Raw genomic sequence first — 25,773 nt, forward strand, 5'->3', positions numbered from 1 at the left:
GCTTTTTCCTTCGAATGAAACAATAATCAGGATTTTGGCTTATTGAGAGTTCATTCTGAAACACGAGATCAGAGCCTGTAGCAGTGTTACAGCATGGAAAGGTGCCAAAAGAGAGCAAATTGGGTATTGTTTACCTTGCTGGGACTTAACAGAGATATGGAAGGAATTGTAGGCTGTAGGTTTGTCTGGGCAGAGTAACAGGGAGCTGCCTCTGAAACGTCTGCTGGCAGTTGATAGAAGTTTGGAAACCTTTGGACAAGGGCTTCTTGCTAAGAACCAGCTTTTCCAAATAAAATACCTTCCAAAATAAGTACCTGCACGAATAAATATGTAATTATGGTACTTCAGCATGGCTTTTCTTCTCTGTAGTCCTCAAAGTGTTTTGTTGTTTGTTCTTTTTTTAAGTAAAACATGAAGCGGGAAGCCAAAAAAATGTACCTTGGTCACATTGATTTGGCTTCCACAAAGTTATTTTGTTAATTGCAAGAGCCTTTGTCGACTTAAAATGTATCTTAGAAAATTTTTGCTTACCGGTTTGCCTTGTAAGAGTTGTGCTAAGCAGGGGCTCAGCATGGCCCTGACCTCTCTCCAATGTTCTCTTTTGTGGGAAAGGCCTAATTTGTGTTGCAAGAGCTTCTGGATGCAGCAGTTTGCACCACGGGGTTGGAAACTGCAGGCAGGCGTGGGACCGCTCTGCCGTGAGCATGTGGGGCAGGATTGGTCTCAAAATCATGGAATGGTTTGTTTGGAAGGGACCTTCAGGATCATCTCATTCTAACCCCCTGCCATGGGCAGGAACACCTCCCACCAGACCATCTGGCTCCAAGCCTGATGGTGCAGAAGAGATCCCAAAGGTGGGGAAAGTTGGAAGCTTGTGAGTCCTGGCAGCATTGAGGGTAGTTCTGCTTTGGGGGGGACCTGACAGCAGCCCCCCAGGCTGTCGAGATGCTGGAGACAGTTTCTTCATTGCACTTGTCCTCCATCCGCGAGGGTTTCAAGACCCGATGAGTCTGTCAACAGGCTGGAGAAGCTTCCTGAAGTTCCTCAGAGAGCCTTCATCATTATCCCACTGGCTTGCTTCGCACACCTAAGCGCTATGCTTCCATGCCCCACCTGTGAAATGGAAAATTTCCTTACACCTTGTGCTCTTTTCAGGAAAATCTACTCTTTTTTACATTATTTTCTATTTTGGAACCAGTGCGCTCAGCATGTAGTAATCAGCATTGAAGTCCCGTAAAGGTTTTCCTCTGAAAACAAGTTTTCTATTGACCGATAGAGATTGAACTGTCAGACATCCCGTCTGGTTGGGTAAATACATTCTGAGGTAAAGCAAGATATGCAAGACTAAGTAAACTAATATGCACCTATAAACTTCGTATCAGCCTTCTGCATTTGGAACGGATCTACGCTGAATTGGGTTGACCTAAATGAGGTTTTTGCTGCCTAGGCCAGCAGATTGGCCAGCGGAAACGGCAAGTCCTGTCCAGGACTCTGAGAGCAAAGTTTGTCAGCTGAAAACACCTCAGTAGGTCTTGATTGGCAAAACGATGCCTTTGCAGTAGTGTTGTAGCAGCAGGGAAAAAAAAAACCACAAACCAAACGTTTATCACCCGCGTTATTGCAGATGTTAGTTTCTGTTTCTCAAAGGAAAAAAGACTCACATGTTTTATCCCTTCCATTTACTCCTGTTCAAGTAGGCAGGATATGGCCTGAGGAAATCAGAAGCAGCATATATTCAGTAGGAAAAAAGGTGATAAATGTTAACATTTTGCACTTGTTTACATTCTGCTGCTGTACCTGGGAAATAACTTTCTAAAGGTGTTGCAGAGTTTACTGTCAGATTTCCTATTACGGAAGAAGAAATGCTTGGTTTAATATTATGAGAAATATATGTATGAATTTAGATACATAGCATCAAGGAATTGTTTGGGTTGGAAAAGACCTGTAAGGTCATCAAATCTAACCGTTAACCCAGCCAGGTCCACCACTAAACCATGTTCCTGAGCACCTCGTTTACACGTCTTTTAAATGTTTTTTACTTAAGTGAGCAAACCTGTTTGCAGACGTTTCATTTTACAGTTAGCAATGAGGTACCTCAGCTTGCAGTGCGAGCTCACGGGGCAGCCACCCTCTTCACAGCAGTTACCAAAACGTTGACATTTGGGGCATTTTAAGGATGCATTTTTCTCCTGTGAGCCCATAAATGATTACAATTTCATTCATGGCTTCTAGAGTGATAACAACTATTATTTCTTTTCTCTACTTGTTGCTAATATATAGAGACTACACATTGTAGGCAAAGTTATTTAATTTTTACATCCTTGCGAACTGATAATTGTGAAGGTCTTAAACTCTTTTCAGCAGAGTAAATTCCATGAAAATGATTTGAAATGCAAAGTGTAGTGAGAAGTTTATTCTAACGTTTTTGAGTTTGTTTGGTTTTTTACGTTGTCTATCCATTTGTTTATTTAACTGTGTAGTCTTTTAAGGCCACATAAGGAAAATTTTATTGAAAAGGAAATGCAGCTTATGCTTTTTTATCAGTTCCCAGTCAGGGTAACTTAATATAGTTTTAATTTCTCTTAGATTTTCTCACTATACATAAAGAGCTTAATATTTCCAACTTGGAGTTTTCCTGGGTAGCAAATGGACAAGGCTATTTAAAATAGGACGTTTTACCCCCAAGGAAGAAAAACATTGGCATGTATTGTCTCTCCTGCAGGGAATTCTCTTCTCATTCTGAAATTTCTCAGTGTTAGTGTTACTTGTGGGGATTATTTGACAATAAAACTTCCTTACCCGCAACTGTTAAAGGGCCATTTGAACATTTATTACTTTATTGTAAGGCTAATTTAAAGAAAATAAGTTCTTTCTGAGTGTTCCTGTGCCTGTTCAGTTTTTCCTTCCGAACTTTACAGGAATTAGAATTAAGCTTAAATTTTAGAATTGCATGATCTTTATGTTTCTTTTTTTTTTTTTTTTAATAGAAAATGTACTTTCTGAATAATCATGCATCATTTCCAGAAAAGAATTGGCTTCTCTGGTGTTTTGTTTTGATTCATGTTTGTTTTTTTCCTTTAATTAAGGTTAATTACCAGTCTTCCGGTGCGGGAACTGGGTCTGGCTCTTATCGGTCCCAGATCCCGTGATTTTGCTTTGGGAATCCTAAATTCCCACTTGCCTCAGTGTACCTGGATGGAAAAGAGCAGATGAACCCGACGCCTTTGCTTTGGGTCGGGAGAGAAATGAATTGTATTAAATCGCTCCCAAAGTGCCTTGAACGCGGCACGCTGCGTAGTTATTATCTCAGCCACCGTCTTCATTTCTGAGCTGTGCAAGGAAGGAGGGATGCGAAAGGTTTTCCCTATAAACCTTGACGCTCTTTCAGTGAATAAATAGCTAATAACTGCCCTGGGCGATGGCAAACCCCTGGTGTTGCCCTTGCAATACTTGCTGTATAAACGAAGGTTTGCAATTACTCCTGCGGTTCAAATGGAAATTGATTTTTTAGAGAATGAAGTATTTATTTATTTTTTTTCTTCTGTGTCTTACTCGGAGTGGTGTGCTGCAGAAGATGACAATGGTCTCTGAGTCCATGTGAAGATTTAAAATCAACTTAGGATTAAAATTTAATAACGTCGGTAGCTCTTGCTAAATAGTTAATAGGCATATTAAAAACACCTACCGAATAAATATTGCCTATAAATAATTACACAGTTTTATTAGCATTGTAATTAAGAGCATGCTGGCTGCAAATGATACCTCGCTAAGTGCAAAGAAAATCATGAAAAGTAAGCGGATGACTCGTAGTGTACTTTTTTTTCCGAATATGAAATAGATTTTCCTAATCAGCAGGGGCTTGAACACTATTTAGCAGGTGGGAATCTGAAGATAAATGTTGTAGCAGGGATGTCTGCGTGTGAAATGCAACGGAGGCTTAAAGGAACAATATTGTATCAAAGAAAGGAGGGGGTTTTGTTACCGAGACAATACTAAGACGAACGTGCCTGGTTTTATGCAGGAAAAGAGGAAAGTGGCGAATTAATTGTAAATGACCCTGAACCATTCTGCTCAGCACCGTTTTGGGGGGCTCAGCATAAGCCAACGTGACAACATTTAGCAAATTTCTCTTGTTTTTTCCAAGGTGAAGCTTAAACGCGCTGCACAACTCCCTCACACCCATGTTTCACTGGTATTTTCTGAGCTTGTTTATTTTTCTGTATTTATTTTTTTTTGCCTCCAGCAACCATTCCAGATTTTTACTGAGCTTTCATATTTTACACATGTGGAAACAGTGTGTGTAACCACCAGACATTAAACTTCTGTGTGTTCCTTCCTCTGTAACTATCTCTCTCTTCATTTTCCCTGGTTTTGGGGGGCAGTTGTAACAGCCCCCTCCCCGAATTAGTGCCATGCCCAGAGCCGGGGAGGTTGAAGAGTTGTATGAGCAGCCAGAGGAGGAGATTGGGCTTCCTGGTAGATGGATATCAAATTCATCTGCATCTCTAGCTACTCCTATATCTAAAATCAAGTATTAAACAGTTGATTATTAAAGTTTAACAGTTGCTCCACATCGATTTTTTTTTTTTCCACGCACAAAGTGGCAATGATAATTTCCTCACATATGAAATTCACCTTTGCGTGTCCATATTAACTTAAATTGCTCACCAAATGGGTAGGTAACAGAGTATGAGCCAGTTCAAGGCAGTAGTTTGTTAGGAGGAGGCAGAGGCTGTGTTGACTGAGCTGGAAAGGGCTGGATTTGCAGATGTGGGGTCGACATGTTTATGCGAAGGAGGGTAGAGATACGTGTGTGTGTTTGCAAAGCTCTGCAGGTGTTTTAAGTGAGTGAATGTCTCAGAGAAGGTACCGTGAGCAAACCAGACTTGGTCTTCAGCTCTCCTGAGCATTTATGAACCATCTACGTGCAGTGGTGGCCTGAATTACATCCGTAGCCTCGTCTCAAGCAGCCAATTTAAAAAGTTATAATTCTGACTAGCAATGAAACACCACTTTGATTGATGACGTCATTAGAGGAACTAGGACTGAATATGGGCTGTTGAATATTTTCTTGCAGGCGTAAGCCCTCTTACGGTGTCTCTTATGTAGAGTGCTTGTTATATGGTGTTTTGACAATGTTTTGGGATTTTTGAGATGATCCCGTCTTATCTATGTTTCATAGTAGTAAATATTATCTTTGTACAGCCACAGCTTCTCTTCTTGTCATAGTTTGTTATGAAGTTCTTTTAATGTCACGGAACAGCAGCTCGGGTGGCCTTTTCCTTTCACATTCCTGCCTTTTGCATACACCTAAGAACTCTTGTCAGGTGCCTGTGCATCGTGTAGGAAAAATAATTCTCTGGCATGGACAAAACCAGTTATGTAGGAGTTTAGAGCTAAATTCCCATTACAGAGGAGAAAAGCAAATTCAGGGAGAGCTTATCTGCTGGAGGTTGGGGGATTAGCCAATAAATAAGAGGACTCATAACATGCACAGATAACCCAGCGTCGTTTTGCGTTTGATCACCGTTACTTGGTCTGATGTAGAAATAAATGCTTTAAATTGAAAGGAATGCAGATCTAAAGGTAACGATAAAACCTCTGTGTTATGCCTAGAAACGACAGAAAATTCCCGTGTGTTTTGCCAGGCTGTGCATGGCATAGAATAACCTTGAAAATGGCAGAGAAAGGAGATTTTACAATCTGATCAAACCATGTATGGAATCATTGCGATTGGGAGTAATTCTGCTGATCTTTTTCCAACAATTTATTAAGTCAGAAAAGGTGTGAACACTGTTATCATAGTCAGCCAACAGGTTTTTAGCAGATAGTCAGAAAAGTTTATTTATGGGTCTGGACCTTCTAATAGTTACAGAAATTACTATGTTACCAGGATACTTCCTGTGCAAGAAGGAAAGATTAAACTTATTTATGTCGCTTTTTACTTTGTCTGCAGTTTGAGAGAGAGATGCTGGGCTGTTTTTATGGAGGTCGCTGGGTTTTGTTTTGTTTTAGGCGTCACAGTATCTGAAAATACCACTCAGTGAAATTAAAACTTGGGGCTTAACGATGAGGCTCAATATAATGATTTTTTTTTTTTAAGAGATTTCTTCCTTGAGCAGGCTATCGACTTCCCAAATACAAATCCTGATACTGTGTGATATTTTTAGGAGCGGTGTTTATTACTTTCCAAAACCTCTAATGCCTGAACAATTTTTATATGAAGAAAATGCTGCAAAATCTTCAGCGGAGGTGATGATAAAACCGTGAAATTGGAAAGAGAAACTTTTCAAGGTGGTTTTTGTTTTCCTGGCAGAATTTTGCATATCCATTAATGAATTTAAAGGGTAGAATTATGTCCGCTGTACGACGTGGTGCTCTCGAGCAGTATTACATTTTGATAGCAATTATTATGTTGCCTTCTATTAAATAAGTGATGGGTTTGTCTTTTTTGGTTTTGATAGGGGAGTTTTGTTGCCTGCATGACTGCCATTTTAAGGCAAATGGAGGACTACCACTACGCTCATTTAATCAAGACTTTTGGGAAGATGAGGTCAGATGTTGTGGTAAGTTTAACACACTTTATGTATCCATAAGGTAGCTTAGTTTGTGCTTGTTTTTTTTCTCCTGTTACTGTTGTGAAATGTAAACAAAATGTGTTTGACATGGCAGATTTAATGTAAAAGTTGTTTCGATTGTAATGCATATTAATGGGCAATAAAATACAGAGTAACCTGGTAAAATATTAAATGAGTGATACATTAATGGTGGGTAGTGCTACCTTAACCTGACTTTAAAATATGAATAGTATTAATGAAGGTGTGCAGCATGGAGGTATAATGGCAGTATATTATTAATCTTGTGCTAAAAGGCAATTAAAGTGGGTAAACTATTTTTTACCTTTTTTTTTTTTTTTTTGCTTAAACATGAATAAAACTGAGTCATCATTTAGGCCAAAAGGATGAAGATACCGACTCCGTTTCTCTGTATTAGGAGAAAAACTTACTTAAAACCTTTTCAGTGAGAATGGAGTGGGAAGTTGTTGCTCTACCAAGTATTTCTTCATTGCTGAGATATCGTTGTTAATTTGAAACCCACATCTTGTTTGGTGTTTTATGTTTCACCGTCAGCAGTGAAGCTCTCCTGGGAGCGTTCCCCGTTCCCTCCTTTACCGTTACTGGTGCTGGGGTTCAAGTCTCCCCGTGTTGCTCTCTTAGAGCTTTTGTTTTCTTCTCGCCTTGGTGGTGGGATGCTGCTGAGCTGTACTCTGTGTGTACTCTATGATTTAGATGGGGAAAAAGCCCCAAAACAACTTTCCCTGCTTCTTCATTTGACTTTTCATGCTTTTTCCATTTCGTTTGACTCGCCCAGTGGAGCTTAGATCCAGAAGTGTTTTGATTGAAACCCTACATGCAGAGGGTGATAACTGCATCTCCTGTTACAAGGTTTTGGTTCAGTCGCGGGGGAATAAAGAAGCAGCGATTTAGAACCAAAACTAGATTAACTCAATCATAGATGAATAGTTTTTTCCTTGGGAAAAAAAATGCAAGGAAAAAAGAGAACTGAAGTGAATCTGTGGTTGCTTCTTCACCATTGGAGACACTCAAACCTTTCTTCAGCTTGTGCTCTTGCTCAGCAAGAAGTTACAAGCCCCATGGTGGAACAGTTAGAGGAAACTTTATGGCCTGTGTTATGTAGGTGTCAGTTTTAGATTATTATAATGGTCTTTATTTGGCCTCAGAAATCTTAGAAAAGATGAGGTGGAATGCAATAAAAGCAGTTTTGTATCTCTCTGCAGAATATAGTGTTTAGGTTCATTAAGGTATTTCTGTTCAGAGAGGAGTTTCTTGCTGTCAGGGCTGCTATTATCCTGAGATGAAACATCATCTGAGATCAGTGAGGTTATTTCTGGGACTAACTGATCTCTCTCCCCTTTTTACTTGGTAAAATTTATATTCAGCTGAGACGCATGTGATATTAGTTGACAAAAAAATATATATTATCACGTTTTGCCCCGTAGAGTGCCTCAGAAGTATTGGAAGGCGTTCAAGACAACGTCCTGGAGTCAGTGAAATATGTAGAAAGACTCCGTAGGATGGTTTAGATTACGGTTTTCTGCACCTGCATTTTCTTCTCCCTGTTTAATAATTTGCACTCCTAGATGTTGAGTTAATTTACATGTGTGCGTTGGGGAGTACCGTGCGTCGCTGCTTGCCCAGCTGTGACAGCCATTGCCGTGTGCCACGGAGGATGCCCCGTGGTGGTGGGACACCCTGCAGAAGCAGCCGAGGGGTGGAGAATGGACTTCCCAGAGAAAACCTCAGCAGTTTTGCTCAGTAGAGGTCAAGCTGTTGTCGTGGAAAACTGTAGCTGAGAGGATTTGATGCCTCACTGCTCTGCCTCATGACTCGGCAAAGCCAAAATGTTTCATGAACTCGACCTAAAGCTTCTTCGTACCGGGTTCCCACGTGGTTTTTTCACTGTTTTCATTAAGCTGTAGAATTTATTGAAGAAGCTCTTTGAAATCTAGGTCGTGAAAAATATAAATAGTGATACAGGTGTGTCGGGCTGTGCTCAGCAGCCCAGTGGAGACGGACCCTCCTCAATCGCCATCTACCCAGTTACAGGGCTGAGCTTACTCTGTTTCTGTAATTGCATGGGAATTGTGAAGGGCTCTATTTATTGTGAATTTTGCTTTCTCGGGATACTATTTGTAGTTGGAGAGATATCAGGAGTTGCAGCCCTCACTCCTTTAGTGTGGGTTTTTAATAATTTTTTAATGTTGAGAACAATTTGTTCTGCTTCTAGGAATATTGCAAATAAGCAGGCTCCACGGTAACACAGCTCCCCCCCCCAAAAAAAAGCTGTTTGTAATATGAGGTTAATTTGTGCAAACCATTTGTTTTTCTGTAAGAAATAAAATGAATGAGAGAGCAATATTGCAAATACATAAAATACTGGTAAGCGTCAGAAGCTTTTTATTTGGTCGGTAATTAGCTCAGTTGTTACAGAGCATTATTTAAAGCACTTGTGTGAAAGTCGGATTATTAACATGTAAACATCAGTAGATTAAAACATAGAGCTGAATCACCAAAGTAGGTCAAATCGTTTGTGGCACAACCTCCAGGGTCAGTAACGAAGGCGAATCATCGGCAAAATACATGAAAATTCGTCTGCCATCACGTGCAGCTGGTTTAGCAAAGTGTGCAGAGGCTCAACAGCTGGAACTGGTGGCAAATAAAGCATAAGGTCCAGTTTGCTACAAGAAATCAGGAAAGCATGCATCTGTATACATAAAATGTTAAGTGAGGAGAACAAAAAAGCTCTCCGAGCTCAAATCTGCCCTCCTGGACAGGCGATGACCTTCCCTGTGGTGCCCTTTCCACCAGCATTTGGATTATTGAGCAGCAAAGCAGCTTCAGAGAGAAAATCTCCCGATACCTGGAGCTGGGAAAAAACACGCGCTCAAGCGAAGTCCTGCGCGGTCCTTGGGCAGCAAAATATGCCATGCGGTTATTAGAAATTATGTAACTCTTTGAGCCAAATACGTGAAAAATGAGCAGTAAAGTATGCGGTTTGATCTCTTAAATGAAGACACGTCTCACTGAGCCGGCGGAGCGTCGGGTCTGCGATGAATTTTGCCTTCTGCAACAGTTACATCTCATTAACCACGAGCAGTTGCGGATTTCATCTCGGTCCTGTTAATGTCAAAACATCTTTACCGGTGTTGTGTTGCTGGGAGTGATTCTGGTGTCAGAGGAGTTGTTTTACTAATGTTATACCTTTTTTTTGGTTAAAACGTGTCTTTAGTGGCTGCTAATACTTGGCCCTCTTTGACCTGGGTGTCTCTTTGGGTACTGGGAGCTGGGATGTGGAGCATCCCGACACAGCCCCTGGACCGTGCACACAGCAGAGATGAATAACCTGGAAATTCCTCTTGCTCCGTGATCTGGATGTTGTGTCCTCAGGATCTCTGCAGCTCCCTGCTTCCCACCGACTGTGAATTTCCCAGCCAGGAAAAACATCTCAACAGAGCAACGAATCAAAAGATAAAATGTGCCAGAGAGGCTGGCTCTCACACAGTGAAGAAATAGTTATGAGAGCAGTAACTTCATATTTGTTTCTCACTGAAAAGGTTACATAAAAACCAGTCTTAGTTAAAAGTCCAGTGAATGTAACATTTCGGGTGGGTTTTTTTTTGTAGGCATTTGACATTTTAAAGATAGACGGGAGAAATACTGAGAAGCTGTAGCAGAGGAGAAATATTATAACCCTGGAATAAAAGTTCATTTTTATCTGTGTGAAGTGGATCAAGGACTTTTTGCATTAAGTTCTTCTCCCCCCCCTTTATCTTTCTCCGAGCGTTTGATATTATTCCAATTATTAGACAGAATTTATAGATTCCCAAATTGTTAAAGATGATCTCCGTTGTAGAGTACACAAGGTTTCTGGTCGGAAGAGATGTTTGTTAATGTCAGTGCAGAAATGAATTGTTTTGTGCTACTTAAATTAACTTTATTCTGGGTCAGATTTTCCCCTGCAGAAGCAATTACTACTGCTCTCTTCAGGGAGAGAGCCTCTCCCAGTTTCAGGACGTACCAGTATGCTTTTAACAACTTCCCAACGTACGCCAGGCACGTGTCACGATACGTATGCGGCGATATGCGCTGCGCAAGAAGGGGCTGTGAGATTTTGCCTATGGTATAGAAAAAATAAATGAATTTTCAGCAGAAACAGCTTTTGGATAACTGGCAAAGCAGTGAACCGGCAGTGCTTGTTCCCAGATAATACTGTGGGTTGTTTGCGATGTAGGATTACTATTGTTAGCATTTCTGAAAAGTTAAATAGAATTATTGTAGGATTTATGTGTATCGTGTATAAATAAGCCTTAGTAGAATTTGTGTGTGGTGTCTATGAATAATGGCTTTTTTATGAAGCGGAACAGTAAGACACCTTTTGAATCTAGTCATTAATAACTGACACTACGCAGAAGAGTGATCTTTTCCAAATATTTTCTCTTTTTTTTAGGATTTTCTGATGGAAACATTCATCATGTTCAAGAATCTCATTGGGAAGAATGTCTATCCCTTCGACTGGGTTATAATGAATATGATGCAGAATAAGTAAGTAGAGAGGAAAAAGCACTGGAGCTTTCCGAGAGGGCTGTTTCGTGTTTGATCTGAAACAACAGTGTTGCTTGGAAACAGTAAAACACAATGCGGCAGCTAGGATTTTTATTTTTTTATTTTCCTTCTGTGATGCAAATAATTATTTTTAAATTGGCTTTGGAGATTGCAGGGCAGTGTTTTGGTGGCCTGTTTTGGGGCTCTCAAGAGTCCACCACAAATGAACTGGTGGCATCAGTCCGAGAACCAAAATTACTGAGCGAACTGCAGATGCAGTGGAGATCTACACATACCTTATAATAATTAAATTTATTCCTTCGGGTATAAATGGTATGTTTTGCACATGACCTCAAAAACTAGTTGTTAATCGTGTACTGACGTGGCGTTGTATGTTCTGCAGTATTTTCAGTGATACAAGAAAGAATTGAAAGGGCATTTTAAACCCGTGTTCTGGCAGCCTGGTAATGAAGAGACAGGCTGCAAATGTTTCTAATCTTTTTTTTTTTTTTTTTTTTTTTTATAATTTTCTAATTTTTTTTTTTTTTTTTTTTTTGCTTAATAATTGCAGTTGTGTCATTATTTAGCATTCCTTTGTGCAGTATTTTATATTTGTGACATTTATTAAGTGTGTCGAATGCTTTTATGTGTGCCGTGATGAAAGTATAAGGACAAAACATTTTATTTACTAGTTGCCTGGAGAAATCTCTTCTGTGCTTACTGGTAGCTACCGTGGCTATAAAGTTGTCAGCGTCTGCTTATATAAAATCCTGAGCCACAGTTCCTGCTCTTCTTGTAAAAATGCGCCGTAACTTTAATCTTGGCTTCTGAAGTCTCCTTAAGTGCCTAATAAAACCCTTTCTTAATAGATAGGAGATTCAGCCGTCTCTTGAGTTACCCGTGTTGGTTATGGGATGCCCACTTCTGCGTGGCCACAGCCTGCAGAGGAGCTGCTGATTTCAGTGCAGAGCTCTTTGAGATGAGCTGATGAGGAAGACCTAAAGCCCCCTGGGTTTCTTCTTCTTTTTTTTTTTTTCTTAATTCTGGAAGTGGTTTTGCTTCAAGAACTCCGTCTGTCTCGAGAGTCGTGTTGCAGGTGCTTTGGAAACCTCTCAGCGTATGTTACCTGGCATCCTTTCGAACAGCCCTGTGCTTTGCTGGATTTTTGAGGAGATTATAATAAGATTGGGAAGGCTTGTGTTTGGACACTGATAATGCCAGTTAACCAGTCACACGGCAGCTTCTGCGGTGTGAACCGAATTGCGATGACTTTTCCCCCAGATCTAAAGAAGATAACTATTTCTTATATTAAATTCACAATATTGCCAGACAACCTCGATTTTTTAATCTTTATTTTTTTTTAAGCTGTGGAATTCTGGTCGTAGAAATGAAGAAGCAGAAGTACAGAAAGAGCTTTTCTCTCCCCACTGTTTTCTCTTTAAAGCACAAAGACAGAGCAGTTCCTCACTCCAAAAATTGGGAGTGATACGAAGTGTGATGCAGAGGCCCCAGTTAGGGTAAGGGTTTTGCTTTTCTGATCCTTAAAAATAGTCGTGTCTTTTTCCCATGCTGAACGTGAAGTCCTGAAGAAGCAGAAATGGGATGTGTTAAGATCTTCACTTCTTACTGAATAACTTTGGTACCCATAGAATAGCTGAGTAGTATTTAGAGTTAAAAACAAGAACAGTTTTCAAGTCTTTCTGGTGCTCATGAATATCTGCAGAAGTGCTAAAGGGGGTTGTTCGTCTCTAATTTACAAGTTCATTTTCGTTACACCAGGTCGTTTATAAATGCTTCAGGTTTGAGTGCTTTTCTTTTTTCTTTTCCTGTTGAAGTTAATGCCGTTTCCAAAACCAGAAAGCTGCACTGTAAAATACCTTTTTGTCCATCTGATACATTTATTTTCACCCTTATAAACTTGCATTGAAGAAAACTGGAAAAAATTCTGTCTTTTAAAGCTACCACGTCCTCTCAATAGGAAGGACTCAGAGAATGCTATTTTGTGTCACTCTTGCAAAGCACTTCATTCTGCAGATTGGGCACTTCCGTGCCGTAAGCCAAAATAAGTGAGTTCATTTTTAATCATATCCAGAATGTCCGTGACTTGGTTTGTTTCTCTGCTTGAAATATATCTGGTAGCGTGAAACAGAGAGGGAAAAATAAAAATGCGTAGCGGGAAGTCAGACCTTTGAGCCCTCTCTGCGTGTGGTCGAGAGACCAGTCCCTTAGGTGGGATCTCTTCACCTTCACGGTAGAGGCAGCCCAGGCAACTCCTCTCCGTGCCGTGGTTTGCTTCCAGGTAGGTAACAGTGGATTGAAATATTCTGGCTGAGACCTAGTTGTAGCTACAGGGTAAGAAGGGAAACAGAAATGCATGTGGACGGCTGTGTTGCAGGCCATATTTGCAAATACATCCCTAGTTAAAATTTACTACTACGTTTCTTTGAACTTTGGTAGTAGGATTCATATATATATATATATATTCATGCTCATAAATAATCACAGAAGTTGCTGTCGTTCTGTGTACTTCACACGCATGTTTTTGGTACAGTGCATTAAAATATCAGGGTTCTGTCTTTCTGCTATCCATCCCCGCAGTATTTTGTGCCCTGTGCAGGATGGCTCAGCATGTCTTTGGTTTCACTAGCACAGATAGTCTGTCTGCGTTACCACCTGTCGTGCCAAAATGAACAGAAAGAGCTTCATATCTAATGAGATAATTGTTCCTTTTTTGTTCTTCGATGTGCCACTTCATACTCCATTTGCTGGCTGCTCTAATTTAATTAAAAGGAGCCTTTACTGTTTTAGCAAAGCAGTTTGTTAATTACGAGTCCAGGGTTCGGGATGTCGCTGGTTTCATGTACTGGCTTGGCAGCAGGGTGTTCGAGGTGGCATTGGTTTCTGGGTGCTGATCAGACGTGGCGGGACATGGTGGGCACGGTGTAAGCTCATCAGGTGCTGTGCTAACTTGTCAGAAGGGGTGGAGGAAAGGAAGTTTCAAACTGATGCTGTGGCTTTTCCTTCTACTGTCAGATTTGGGTCCAAATCAGCTGCTGGTTTACAGTAAACAGCAATATCCAAACAACAGAGATGGAAAAAAACACCGATGACAGGGTGACAGAGCAGAATAATAGACCGTAGCGTGTGTGTTTGAAACAGCGACTTTTAGAATCACAGAATGTTTGGTGTTGGGAGGGACCTCTAGAGATCATTCAGTGCCACCCCCTGCCAGAGCAGGATCACCGAGGGCAGCCCCACAGGAACGCGTCCAGGCGGGTTGGAAAGTCTCCAGAGCAGGAGACTCCACACCCTCTCTGGGCAGCCTGGGCTGGTTCCAGAAGAAGAGCAAGAGACTGTGCTTCAACCAAAAAGCAGAATGCCTGAAGGGCCAATACGTGCCAGCACAGAATGTTTGGGGATGGTTGATTGAAAATAATATCCCAATAGTATTTAATAATTAAGTCGTAGATCATCTCACAATGGCCGTCGCTTTTGGGTAAATCTAAAGAAGAGAGAGGGGTTTAGAAACAATTTGACAAGCATCTCTTAAGATGCCTGTTATAACTTAGGGAAAAGAGGAACAGGCTAAATGATCTCCCGAGAGCTCTCTGTTGGGTGGTGGATGCTGGGCTGGCACTTGGAGGTGAATTTTGCGATGGCGGGAGCTAAGACGGCTTCCAAAGCAAACGCTGCTTGTAGTTTTAAATACTGCTGTTGGGCATTGCTAATAATTCTGATTAAGATGCTTGAGCACCTTTAAATTACATCTGTTGTAAAGTTTATATGTGTTCACGTTATCAAGAAGAGTTATTCCAATCAAAGTAAAGGTGTAATATTGTCGGACTGAAAGGAAAGGTTTTTATCGCATCGACAGCTACTGCGACAGCCTGTTTGTAGCAACCCGCCAGCTGCTTGATAATGAAATTTAGGTCTGATCTTCAGCCACCATGGGATTTCTGTCCCGCAGATCTCTCTGACAATCTCTGATAGGTGTACTTAATAGTTGCAAAGAGTCAGGACGTTTTCCTGGGTTTCAGGATAGGGACGGGGAGCGCTGCAGAGGCAGAGTCTCCATTCCAGGCATCGCCTGCAGGAGAATGTGCTCAAGGAGTTTTAACTGTAAAAGTAGTTAAAAAAAAAAAGAAAGAAGACAGGGATTTTGTATTGTTTGCATTTTTCCCTTTGAAATCATGTTTAGAAATGATTCCGAAATGTTTTTGAAATTGTTTTTAACTTTTGTCATAAGCCGACATGCTAAACTTAGGTTCCTCTTAAACACGTAACTCAGAACATGAAAACAGTTCCTCTCTACGTTTCTGTAAATGAAAATAATTTAGTCTTTGGTCTTACTTTTGGCATTTGAGACAATCGGTTCCTTTGGTAGACCTTATGATACATTAATTTGTAGCTACTACTTTCATCTACAGCTGTGCCAGTGAAAGCTGAGCTGCCTATGAAAAATGAATTTGATGTTTTCTGTTCTATTTTTTTTTGCATCTAATGTCCACATTTACATAAAATACCTGGTTATGTTGCCTTTTGAAGTTGGAGAAAAACTGATGAGATGCTTCTCGATGAGAATGAGGTTTCTTGTGCCTTTGTATTTTTTTTCCAAAGGAAGAAAAGACCAGGTTGGACAGGACTTGGAGCAGCCGATCTTGTGGAAACTCTCCCTGCCCACAGCAGGGGGCTTGGACCGAGATCATCCTTAAAGTTCCTTCCAACCCAAAGCGTTCTATGATTCTGTGATTCTATGAAATGTATCTTGCCTTGCAGAGGGAATCTGGCAGGTGTTACCTGCTCCCCTCCAGTGCTGCATTGGCTTTGCAGGTGTGTTTCCTCCTGAAAACCCGGTCTAGAATCGTCATGAATTTTCTGCGTGAAAACCCCCCAAAAAACCCGTTAAAAACTTGTAAAGAGAAGGAAGAGGGATCAGGGAGATAATGTCTGGTAAACACGTACTTATTACTGTTGCCGGAGTCACTTGTACATGTTTATTTTTGGAGCTTCCAGGGAAATGTAGGCTGTTCTGCTCCGTGGTTGTCATAGCAGTACCTGTCAGATCTATACTGCGCTTTCAGAATTAACTTCAGCGATGTATGTGACTCTCCATCAATAGTGGGCAAACGCTGAAGTGGTTATGAACTGGAGCAAGTTTTGCGTAACTGTGAACCTTAAAATGCAGTACAGGCTTCAGTTGCCTGGAGTTATTCTTAGTGACAGTAACCCACAGCCAAAATAAAAGTGGTCTTGAGATTATTGAAAGTTTGCTTAATTGCGACGTTCTGGTAGGCTTTATGCAGGCATATAGGAACAAAAACGCTAATGTTTTTAATAAATGCATGAAAATAGGCTCTTTGCACTTACATAATTGACCAGTCCAGTTGCATCTGTCAAATTAGGTGCAAATGCAAAAGCTCTTATTCAAAATCCATCCCAAGCTGCTGATGGATGGAGATGTGGTTTTCACAAGTGGGAAAAATAGTCCGGAAGATGCGGTAGAGAAAGCTAGAGAAAGTGTGATATCAAACCACAGGTTTACAGACTTATCAGGTGAGATCAGACATATGGGAGGGGGGAGGAAGCACAAAAAAAACCCTTTTGAAATTGTTGCTTCCTTTTTCCAACCCCCCTGCACGAGTGCAGCGTTCAAACCTGCCTTCGTGCCGCCTTCAAAGAGATTATGAGCAGACGAGACTTGAAGGCTTGCGCTTATAACTGGGGCACGGATCATTACAGTATTTACTTAATATGTGTTGTTCTGGAATGTGGTAACCGTTTTACATTTCCAAATAGGATATTGTGATGAAGAAAGCGTTTGAAATGCAATTATATCTTGGGAGGAGAAGGGATGTGTTGTTTCAAGAAGAGTCTGAACAGTTAGAATAGCTTTGATTAGAAGGAATTGGTGCTACTTTCCCTGACTAGTAATGCCTTTCCTATAGGACTCTCTGCTTATTTACAAAGATTAGAAGTCCAGACATGCAGCTTGAAAAACAAAATAATTTTATTCAGGGTTGTAACAGCATAAGACTTCAAATGGGAGCAATTTTGGTTTTCTTCAGTGCCAAATATGTCTCTGCCTAGAAGAACCTCCCACTATTTACCCTATTTAGATTGAGGGTAAAAATTTTCAAGGCGTGTAACTTTCTCAGGGAGACAGTTTTCAGTACAAACACCCGTGCCCAAAAGTTTGGTCTTCATCCACAAATAAAAGAGATGAATGCGTGATGATAAATTATATAAAGATACATTTTCTGTACATGAAGGGAATGCTTTTCCTGTCCATAAAACCTGGTTGCATAATATACTGACCTTTTCAGTAAAGACCTTGCAGGATTTTTGGTTTAGTATTGTACCTGTCAAATTAACTGGACCCGGGAGGAAAAATGAGTGTACTTGACTATGTTTAAAATAACACAGGGGTGAGTCTTTTTCTTACTCAAAAAGGCTGAGATTCCTTGAAGGAATTTGCAGATGCTCTTTTCGCTTGATGGTTTCTGTAGCGGGAGGAAACGAAGCATCCTTTGTAGCAGGTTAGAATCATAGAATCCCAAAATCATAGAACAATTCAGGTTGGAAAAGACCCATCATTGAGTCCAACCATTGACCCTACACTACAAGTTCACCCCTAAACCACATCACCCAACACCCCATCTAAACGACACTTGAACACATCCAGGGATGGCGACTCAACCCCCTCCCTAGGCAGTCTGTTCCAGGGTCTGACCACTCTTTCTGTGAAGAATTTCTTCCTAATGTCCAGCCTAAACTTGCCCTGTTGCACCTTGAAACCATTCCCCTGGTTCTGTCTATAAGGACCTGTGAGAAGAGACCAGCACCAACGTCTCTACAATGTCCTTTCAAGTAATTGTAGAGCATGTTGAGATCCCCCCTCAGCCTCCTCTTCGTCAAACTGAACAGACCCAGCTCCCTCAATCGCTCCTCATAAGATCTGTTCTCCAGGTTGTTTTATCCTGGCCGTGAGGATTTGGAAACATGGTGCCAGGCACAGGCGGTCCATTGGTAACGGTACTGTCCTGAGAACTGATGAACACGTGGGCTTTTGGCAATCCGCCGGGTTGAGTTGATCTGTTTTTCTCCTGTGATCACTAGGGAAGATGAGCGGCAGCCTGTGTGCTGGCGAAGCTGCCGGCGTCGGGGATGTACAGGTGAGATGTCCCAGCCCCCCAGATCATCTGCTGCTCCCTTGAGTGCTCCCCCCATCTATTTGCATCACGATTCATCTCTTCAGGGCCGTGCAGTTGGAATAATGATTTCCAGTACTAAAATAGCTCCCATTTTGATCCTTCTTGCCTAGTCTAAATTCATGTGTTTGGAGACGTGCGTTAGTTTTTTGGTCAGGCTCAGGCTGGGCTACTGTGTCGAGCATCCACTGCGACTCCGCTTGTTCTGCCTTTTATTGCCATGTTTCCCTTGATAAACCTATTTTTCTGTCCCTAAAGGATGGGAAGGTGGATCTCTGTACCACAAGATCACTATAAAATCAGGTACATTTCATCCTGGAGATTCTGCGTTTAATTTTGCTGGGGAAAAAACAATCCTTGTTCAGTACTCGCTTCAGAGATATCACCGTGGAGCATCAGACTAATATGTACACGTTCATTGCTCGATAATAGTTAATGTCTTCTCAAAATTTTTCCGATATGTTCTGTGACACTTCAACCTTTTATTTGCTGTGAGAAAATTAAAGTGACTTCAAAAAAATAAATAAATGCATGTTGGGGAACATCTCTTCCTGAGCCAGAAGGAAACAACTAGGGGTAAAATGTTTGCAACTGCTGGTGTTCTTGACTTCACATTTTATGTATGAAGGGAGGGGAAATGACCTAAGGTTTTTTCAGAGATTTTTTTCTTCTTTTCTTGTTATAAGACCTCGCTGTTTTTGTTTCCTTGCAAAGTTTTAAGTAGCAAAGCAATCCTAATGTTTAGACCTGAATATTCCTGTTCATTAGCGAGTTGTCCTCCTTTGAGTGGTGGCAGATTTAATCCCTTCAAAACATTTTGGATGCTTACGAGTATGTTATGAAGCTGGAGAACTGTAAAGAGATGAGTGATTTTTCGATAGGGAGTGTTGCATGGGGCTTCAAGGGTGAGGGCAGCTACTAAACCAAGAGTTTGCCCTGTTGGTCATCTTCCTCGATATATTTTACCAGCTCTTAAATATTTGTTCTGCAAGCAGGTAATGAGCAATTGAGAGGCACCTCACAGTCTGTCGTTCTCAGAAGCAGCTCAGAAATGTGATACTTGAAAAGAAAAAATAGGGCATAGCAGCTCTATGCAGCAGAGTAAAAGTAGCAGCTTGGCTCGATGGTTACGATAAGCAAAAGCAAAATAACATTGCAATTAGCTTTTTCTCCCTCAGTTTCGGGAGTCATCACCCACACTATGCTGTGGATGTCTGGTTTCTTTTGGTTTTAATAAGGTACTAATAAAGCCAACTCATTATTTTAGACACCTGGTTTTTGTTGGGTTTTTTTCCCCCTAACTTGCATATGTGCAGCGTTAAGAACTCCTGGGTTTAATATATTGTTTTCAAAGAAAGCTACAGGAGGTTATGAGCCTGTGTGTCATGATAATTCTCTGGTAAGAGTCTAATTGAGATCTGAAGAAGCATTGCCAAACTAATTTCAAATGGAAAAGAATGATTTGGATATTATTTTGCCTCCTAGAATCTAAACCTGGGTTGACGTTAAAATACTTTGTGATGATTGTACTCCTGAGCGTATTATACCAACCAATATATTTATCAGTTTGATTTTTGTGATGTTTTTTGGTTATCAAATGCTGCAGTCCAAGAAGGCAATATATTCTGCACTAAAGAGTGGATAATAATATGTTGTCACATATTTTTTGTTTGTCTGGTTTGTGTTTTAATTGTTTCAGAAGTAGCAGAAAGCCTTAGCAGATTACATTTAATCAGACAGATCCTTTAGTAGAAGAGTTCCTTGAATTTGAAATTTTCTAATTCCAAATTATTTTTCTAATTATAGCTGAAAAAAACCCCTCACTAATTTTAAATTCCACATTGTCTCTTACAGTTCTAATGTCCTTTTTCTCTCTTGCTGTCTCACTCAGAAGACCCTGCTGTGTAGATATTCAAAGTTCCGCTGTGTATGAGGTTGAGGGAGGTCAGATCACGAACATCTGAATTCACATTATTGTGCTGGCGTGGGTGTTTGAGATGAAGCTGCGTATGAATATTTGCTTTGTCATTTCATGAAGCCTTTGGGACCACGTACCTCACAGCTTTATTCCGTTTTCGCCTGGCTCCTCGCATCCAGGTGCCAGGTTGGTCCCTCTCCCTTCGTGCACCAAATTCCATGGCGCTGCCTGGAGGGGTGATCGCTCTCCAGGGTCCCACAGGAAAAATTAAATATTGGTCGTAAATGTGACGACAGCCAAGACTCAGAAAATGCTGATGGCGTCCTTTGGGAGTCCAAAGATGATTCAAGAGCATCCCGGTTCTGACAGATGCCGCGACTCGGGGGCATCTGCCTGGCTTGATGTGTTCTGCGTACTTAAACAACTGCGTCACGTATCCAAATAGGAAATTGCTTCTTTTTTCTTTTTTTCTGGCACAAAATGTATGGCGTGAACAAGAACGTGTGAATACTTGTTTCCTATAAAAGCAGCGGCGCGAAGTAGGTAATTAAAGGAACCTGAAGGTGTTAAATCAAAAAGCGTGTTAGCAGGACTCCATTTTTACTAACAGTGAAAGCTGCCGTCATGTGATGGCTATTTTTTAACATGAAGGTGTAGCAATTTTCACTTAAAATCATTATTTTTCCATGTTAGCTTCATTTAAGTTAATGCTATTGCACATTTAAAAATACCTAGTGAGGGAAGTGTTCTGCTGCTTCACACTTGAGTTTTATTAATCTTTTCCAGTATTTAAGAAACTCCCACAATATTTCAGTCTTGAGAAGTAGCAAAAAAATATATATTTGTATATTATAAAGGGAAGTTCAGGCTTTCTTTTTTTTAAATGCTCTTCTTGGCTGTTGCTCTGTACTGACGATTTCTGTAGTTGATTCCTGTTGATTTACTTTCTGTAGTCAGATCAGTATCTGTTACATTCCTAGGTTATTTCTTCTGACTACTTCCCATCGATCACCTCTTTGTGATACAGGAATAAAAAACACTGGGAAATAGTAAAACGCTCCAACGTTGTCCCTTGTGCATTACCAAGGGCGGTCACCCAAGAAATGCAAGAGGGAGTTTTCTTTCTGGAGGCTTTAAGCCCTGGGGACAAGAGACACAAAAGTCCGGGAGGGTGTTGGAGAAGTTTCTTCTTCACAAACTGAGCCAGGGAGGTGGCTGCCTAGGTCTAGATGTAGAGACTGTGTCAGGTTATCAGACTTCAAGAATTATTAAAGGTTGTTCATGATTTTTGTCCCTTCCTCCCCCACCGCCCCGAGATATGACTTATAGGACAGCCACAGTTTACAAAGCTGTATCCCTTTCCTCTCTGCCCTTTAAAAAAAATGTCATCTGATTTATTTGGCCAGGATGTGGTGAAAAATGGTAATTGGATAACGTGTATAGAAATGTGGGCTGAGCTGTTCTTTCTTTTTGGAAATGCCAGTCCTGATTTAAGTTTGGCAAGCTGAAAAAGCTCTTTTTGCCCAGAGGGTGGCAAGGAATAATGTTTGGAGGCGTTTTCCTTTTGCCCGGGCAAGTCTACGAGCAAGGAAGGACGAAACTGCTATCTTGGGCAGCTTCTCGGCTTGCATTGAGCCAAACTGTCCCATATCTCTTCTTGCTTGCAGGCTGTTACCTTGTGACTCCAAGTCTTGTGCCAAAATTTTAATTTCGCATTTTCTTGTAGAGCTGAAAGATTTGCTTTGAGGCAGAAAGAGGTCCAAGAAGTGCCCGCTGGTGTCCAGCCCGGGCTCACATTGTGCTGCTGTTAACACCGTTTTGGTTGTATTTCCTTCTGCTGTCAATATTAGCCCGTTTTAAGCAGGGTGGAGTTGTACAAGAAAAAAAATCAGAATGTTGATGGTAGTTTTCCTGCATCGTTTCAAATGCTGGTTCATCTACTACAAGATTTTCCCAGCATTCATTTTGTGGCACATTAAATGAAAGGGGTAGGAGGAATAGTTTGATCAAATAGATATTGCCGTGTCATAAAATAGTACTTTGCTGTTCTTGTATGGTTATTTTTGTTAATAATTAACAGGAATAGCGGCCGGCTAAGTAATGAATTTTAAATAATTTTGGTAAAATATACCAAAAAACCCTGTTTGCTTTTAACTTGCCAACACGTTCCTTTTTTGGGCTTTTTGTGGTTTTTAATAACTGGCAATTATGTAGCACTTTGCTTCTGAGAGCTGTAGCCTCCATGTGCAAAAAGCCAGTGAGGCCTTTTCTGGGGTTATTAAACTTCAGGTTCAGAGGTTTTTCATGAACAGATTCTAGAAAGCAAGCTTTTACAGTTCAAGTAGGAGAAGACACAGCCCAATGTAGTAATAACTAGGTTGTTTGGTTTTAAAAAAAGAAAATTATTCGTGCTCTGACACAATATGTTGTAAGATCACGTGGGATTATAGGACAATAAGTTTATATTTAGAGAGAAAAGAGGTTGGCTATCATTTGCTGTTTATATCACTGAATATGAGGATTGAGAAGTCATCTTCTCTGTCTCTTAATGGCATAGCAGGCTAGCTAAGCCATTCTTGGCAGATGTTTCTCTTTTTTCATTATAAGGATTTGTGTTACGGTTAAGCAGGCACTGTGGCAGCTAGTAAAACAGACATATGGACAGGTCTTGGGATGAGCAGACTGGAGCAATAAGGTAAATTCATTATTTTTTAACATTTACTGAAATGGGAGCATCCTCAGTATACAGGTGATAGATACACATAATCATTTGTGTTAGAAAATATTAATACTCGGCCACATACTCTCAAATACTTCTGTGCAGCTCCTGTTCTTTGAATGCTGAACTTTAAACTTCCAAGAGGTTTATCATTTGAGGTCTTAAAAACAATCACATGAAAGATAAGCAAAGCAAATATTTTCCATCTTCAGATTCATTGTCTATATACATTGATCCAATGTTGAGCTGCTGAGGGTATTTACTCTGCTCAGGGATATGCTAGCTCTTGCTCCACCAGTGACAGTAGCTTTGATCTCCTGGCTTTTCAGATTTTGTGTCCTGCCGTGTATGGGAAAAGCTTTTGAAAGCCTAACACCTTCCTATCGCCCTCCAGAGCCCTCTGCCACTTGGGCCGCAGGCAGGACTGAGCTCTGGAGATGCCTTTGCTATTCCTCCCCTGACTTTTCGCAGCCCCACTTGACTTTGAAGCTTGCCCAAGACCTCGTGTTCAGGCTCAAGAAGAGCGTTACAGCCTTGAATTGGTGGGAGTTGTTGGCCGGTGGCCATCAACATCAATAAAAAGCCTAAATAAGTTCGTGGTTGCTCCAGAAGGCTTGAAAACTGTCGTTTCTAAGCTTAGTGTGCTTATCAATAAAATGAAAAGGGTACCTGCAAATAGCTTCAGCTGAGACCAGAGCTTCCGATCTCTGAACCCGCTATCTTCAGCTGTGTCATGAGAACTTGCTGAAGATTGTTTGAGAGCTAACCGCTGCCGGCTGAAAAAAATCACCTCGCCGTAACACAAAGCACTCATTGGGTACAATATCATCTCCCTGATTAAATTTATTTTTTTTTTTGACAGCTTAATTTGTTTTGGCAGGCTTTCTGCTGGCTCAGGTGTCATCCTTCTTCCTGCAGCTGGTGTGGAGCCAGCATTGAAGCACTGGGCTGGTGCAAGGGCATGTAGCAAAGCTCATGTTCTTTGGCTGGTTCCTCGTGTGGGGATTGCTCCCATGACCTTGACCAAGTAGGTACTGTTGAGTTGTGGTGTGCATGTGATGGACAGCGTGGCCTTGGGTAGGATGCTGGCAGGGAGAACCTTGCTCCTTGTAACTCATAAAGTCCTAGAATGGCCTGGGTCAGAAGGGACCTTAAAGGTCATCCTCCAACCCCCCTGCCATGGGAAGGGACACATCCATGAGACTGGGTTGCTCAAAACCCCATCCAGCCTGGCCTTGATCTCAACCTTGATCTCGTATCTCCAAACCACACGTAACTTTGGGGTAGCAAGCAGTTGACAAAGGTGATTTGTCTCCCTAACAAGTCCTGGCTGTTGGCCATTAACCAGCTGGTGGTCACGGAGAGGTAGGGGGCTGTGGTACCAACTGGGTTGTTAACAGCACATGTCATGTGGCCTTCTGGAGGGAAGGGATGCTCCGTCCCAGTTACGCACCGCGGCATCAGAGAGGGAGTTCCCCTGGGGTGTTAGACCATCAGCCCTGATGCTTGCCCGCAGTCACAGCTGGTTTCCCTGGGCTATTGTCAAATCCATACAGATGTTGCAAATTGATTTTTGGACCAGCAGCTGCTCTGTTCTCTGGTAGGAAGCTTAGCATCGAGGTAGGTGGGAAAGCACAGGGCAAGAAGTCTTCTAATACATGACCATTGAGTAGTGTCGTAGCATGTGATAAGTCAACTTGTCCTCAAAAACACGAGGGGTTTACACCATCGATGGTCTTCTTGTAGTGATGAGTGCCCATCAGACTCCTCCTTCGCAAGGAGCTGTGTTGGGTTGGATGGAAGAAGTGCGCAGGGCATGAAACAGGGAAGGCTGTTAACAGTTGTACCCACCCTCCCTGGGTTTTATTTCTCCTTTCTGTTGTTTTCATGGTACATGTGAAAATAAATTTTGATTCCTGTTGCAGTTAAACTTCGTGGGAGGAACAGGTTGATGGAGAATTTAAAAAAATTACCTTTATGATTTCATGCCGAAATTTTTCCTCCGAGAATTCAAGGATTCGATAATCACTGGGTTTGTTCCCCTCTGTATTTGGCTTCGATAAAATGCATTAGTTGCTGCGATTTACCTTTCGCTGGCCCAGTCATTTCTGCAATATGCAACATGTAGCAAAAGTACTCATAAAGTTGGAAAAATTAGTAAGATGTAGAAGAAGATAGTTGATGGTTTTCTGAAAGTTCTCTTACAATGATATCTAAACAGAAGCATTTCTGGAATTAATTTTAATTGAACATTTTTGTCAGTGAGATTTTAAAAGGAGGTGTGATATTATGATATATTTGCGAGTATTCCCTCTCCTCACATTGTTGTCTCATATTCTTCTGGCTGGAGTGTTCTGCATTTCTTCATCCAGCAACCGTGTTTAATTTTTAAAAATCAAATTAAAAATGCCGATTATCAAAAACACATCTTATATAAGTGATTCTTGAACACTGAGTACTTTTTCGTTTGTCAAGCTATGCTTTTTTACAACATGCTGCTTCTGCAACCATTTCAGTCATGTTTTCCCAAGGAAAAGTGTTTTTAAATGTCCTTAAGACACATGCCAGAGTTATTACCTGACTAATACATTCATATTGGGGTGTACCCTCCTCTTTTCGTTCAGTATCAAGCACTTTTTAGGCTTACGACACCTCATTCAGTATCCCAGAAAATACTTCTTAGCCACAGAGTTTTCCTGGTCTTCAGAAACCTGTAATTTTCAGTGCTTTTGTCGGCATCTAAGGAATTATTTCTTTCTTTTTAAGAATTGTTCCTCATCTTTTCCAGTTTGTCCAAATGTTTCT

At 41.1% G+C, this 25,773-nt stretch overlaps 1 protein-coding gene across 1 annotated transcript in view; it reads left to right on the forward strand.

Annotated features, from left to right (window-relative positions):
- Positions 1–6,464: 6,464 nt before the first annotated feature.
- The window catches only part of LOC104277879 (dedicator of cytokinesis protein 1-like), a gene marked incomplete at both ends in the record, with an annotated part of 69,343 nt that continues 50,034 nt past the window's right edge, over positions 6,465–25,773 (forward strand). Inside the window, 2 exons of the mRNA XM_009874665.1 lie at positions 6,465–6,566; positions 11,029–11,123. Coding sequence (XP_009872967.1) covers positions 6,465–6,566; positions 11,029–11,123 — 197 coding nt within the window. The remainder of the gene's footprint in view (positions 6,567–11,028; positions 11,124–25,773) is intronic.

Source organism: Apaloderma vittatum, unplaced genomic scaffold (assembly GCF_000703405.1).
Source record: "Apaloderma vittatum isolate BGI_N311 unplaced genomic scaffold, ASM70340v1 scaffold6008, whole genome shotgun sequence".
Taxonomy (NCBI): Eukaryota; Metazoa; Chordata; class Aves; order Trogoniformes; family Trogonidae; genus Apaloderma; species Apaloderma vittatum.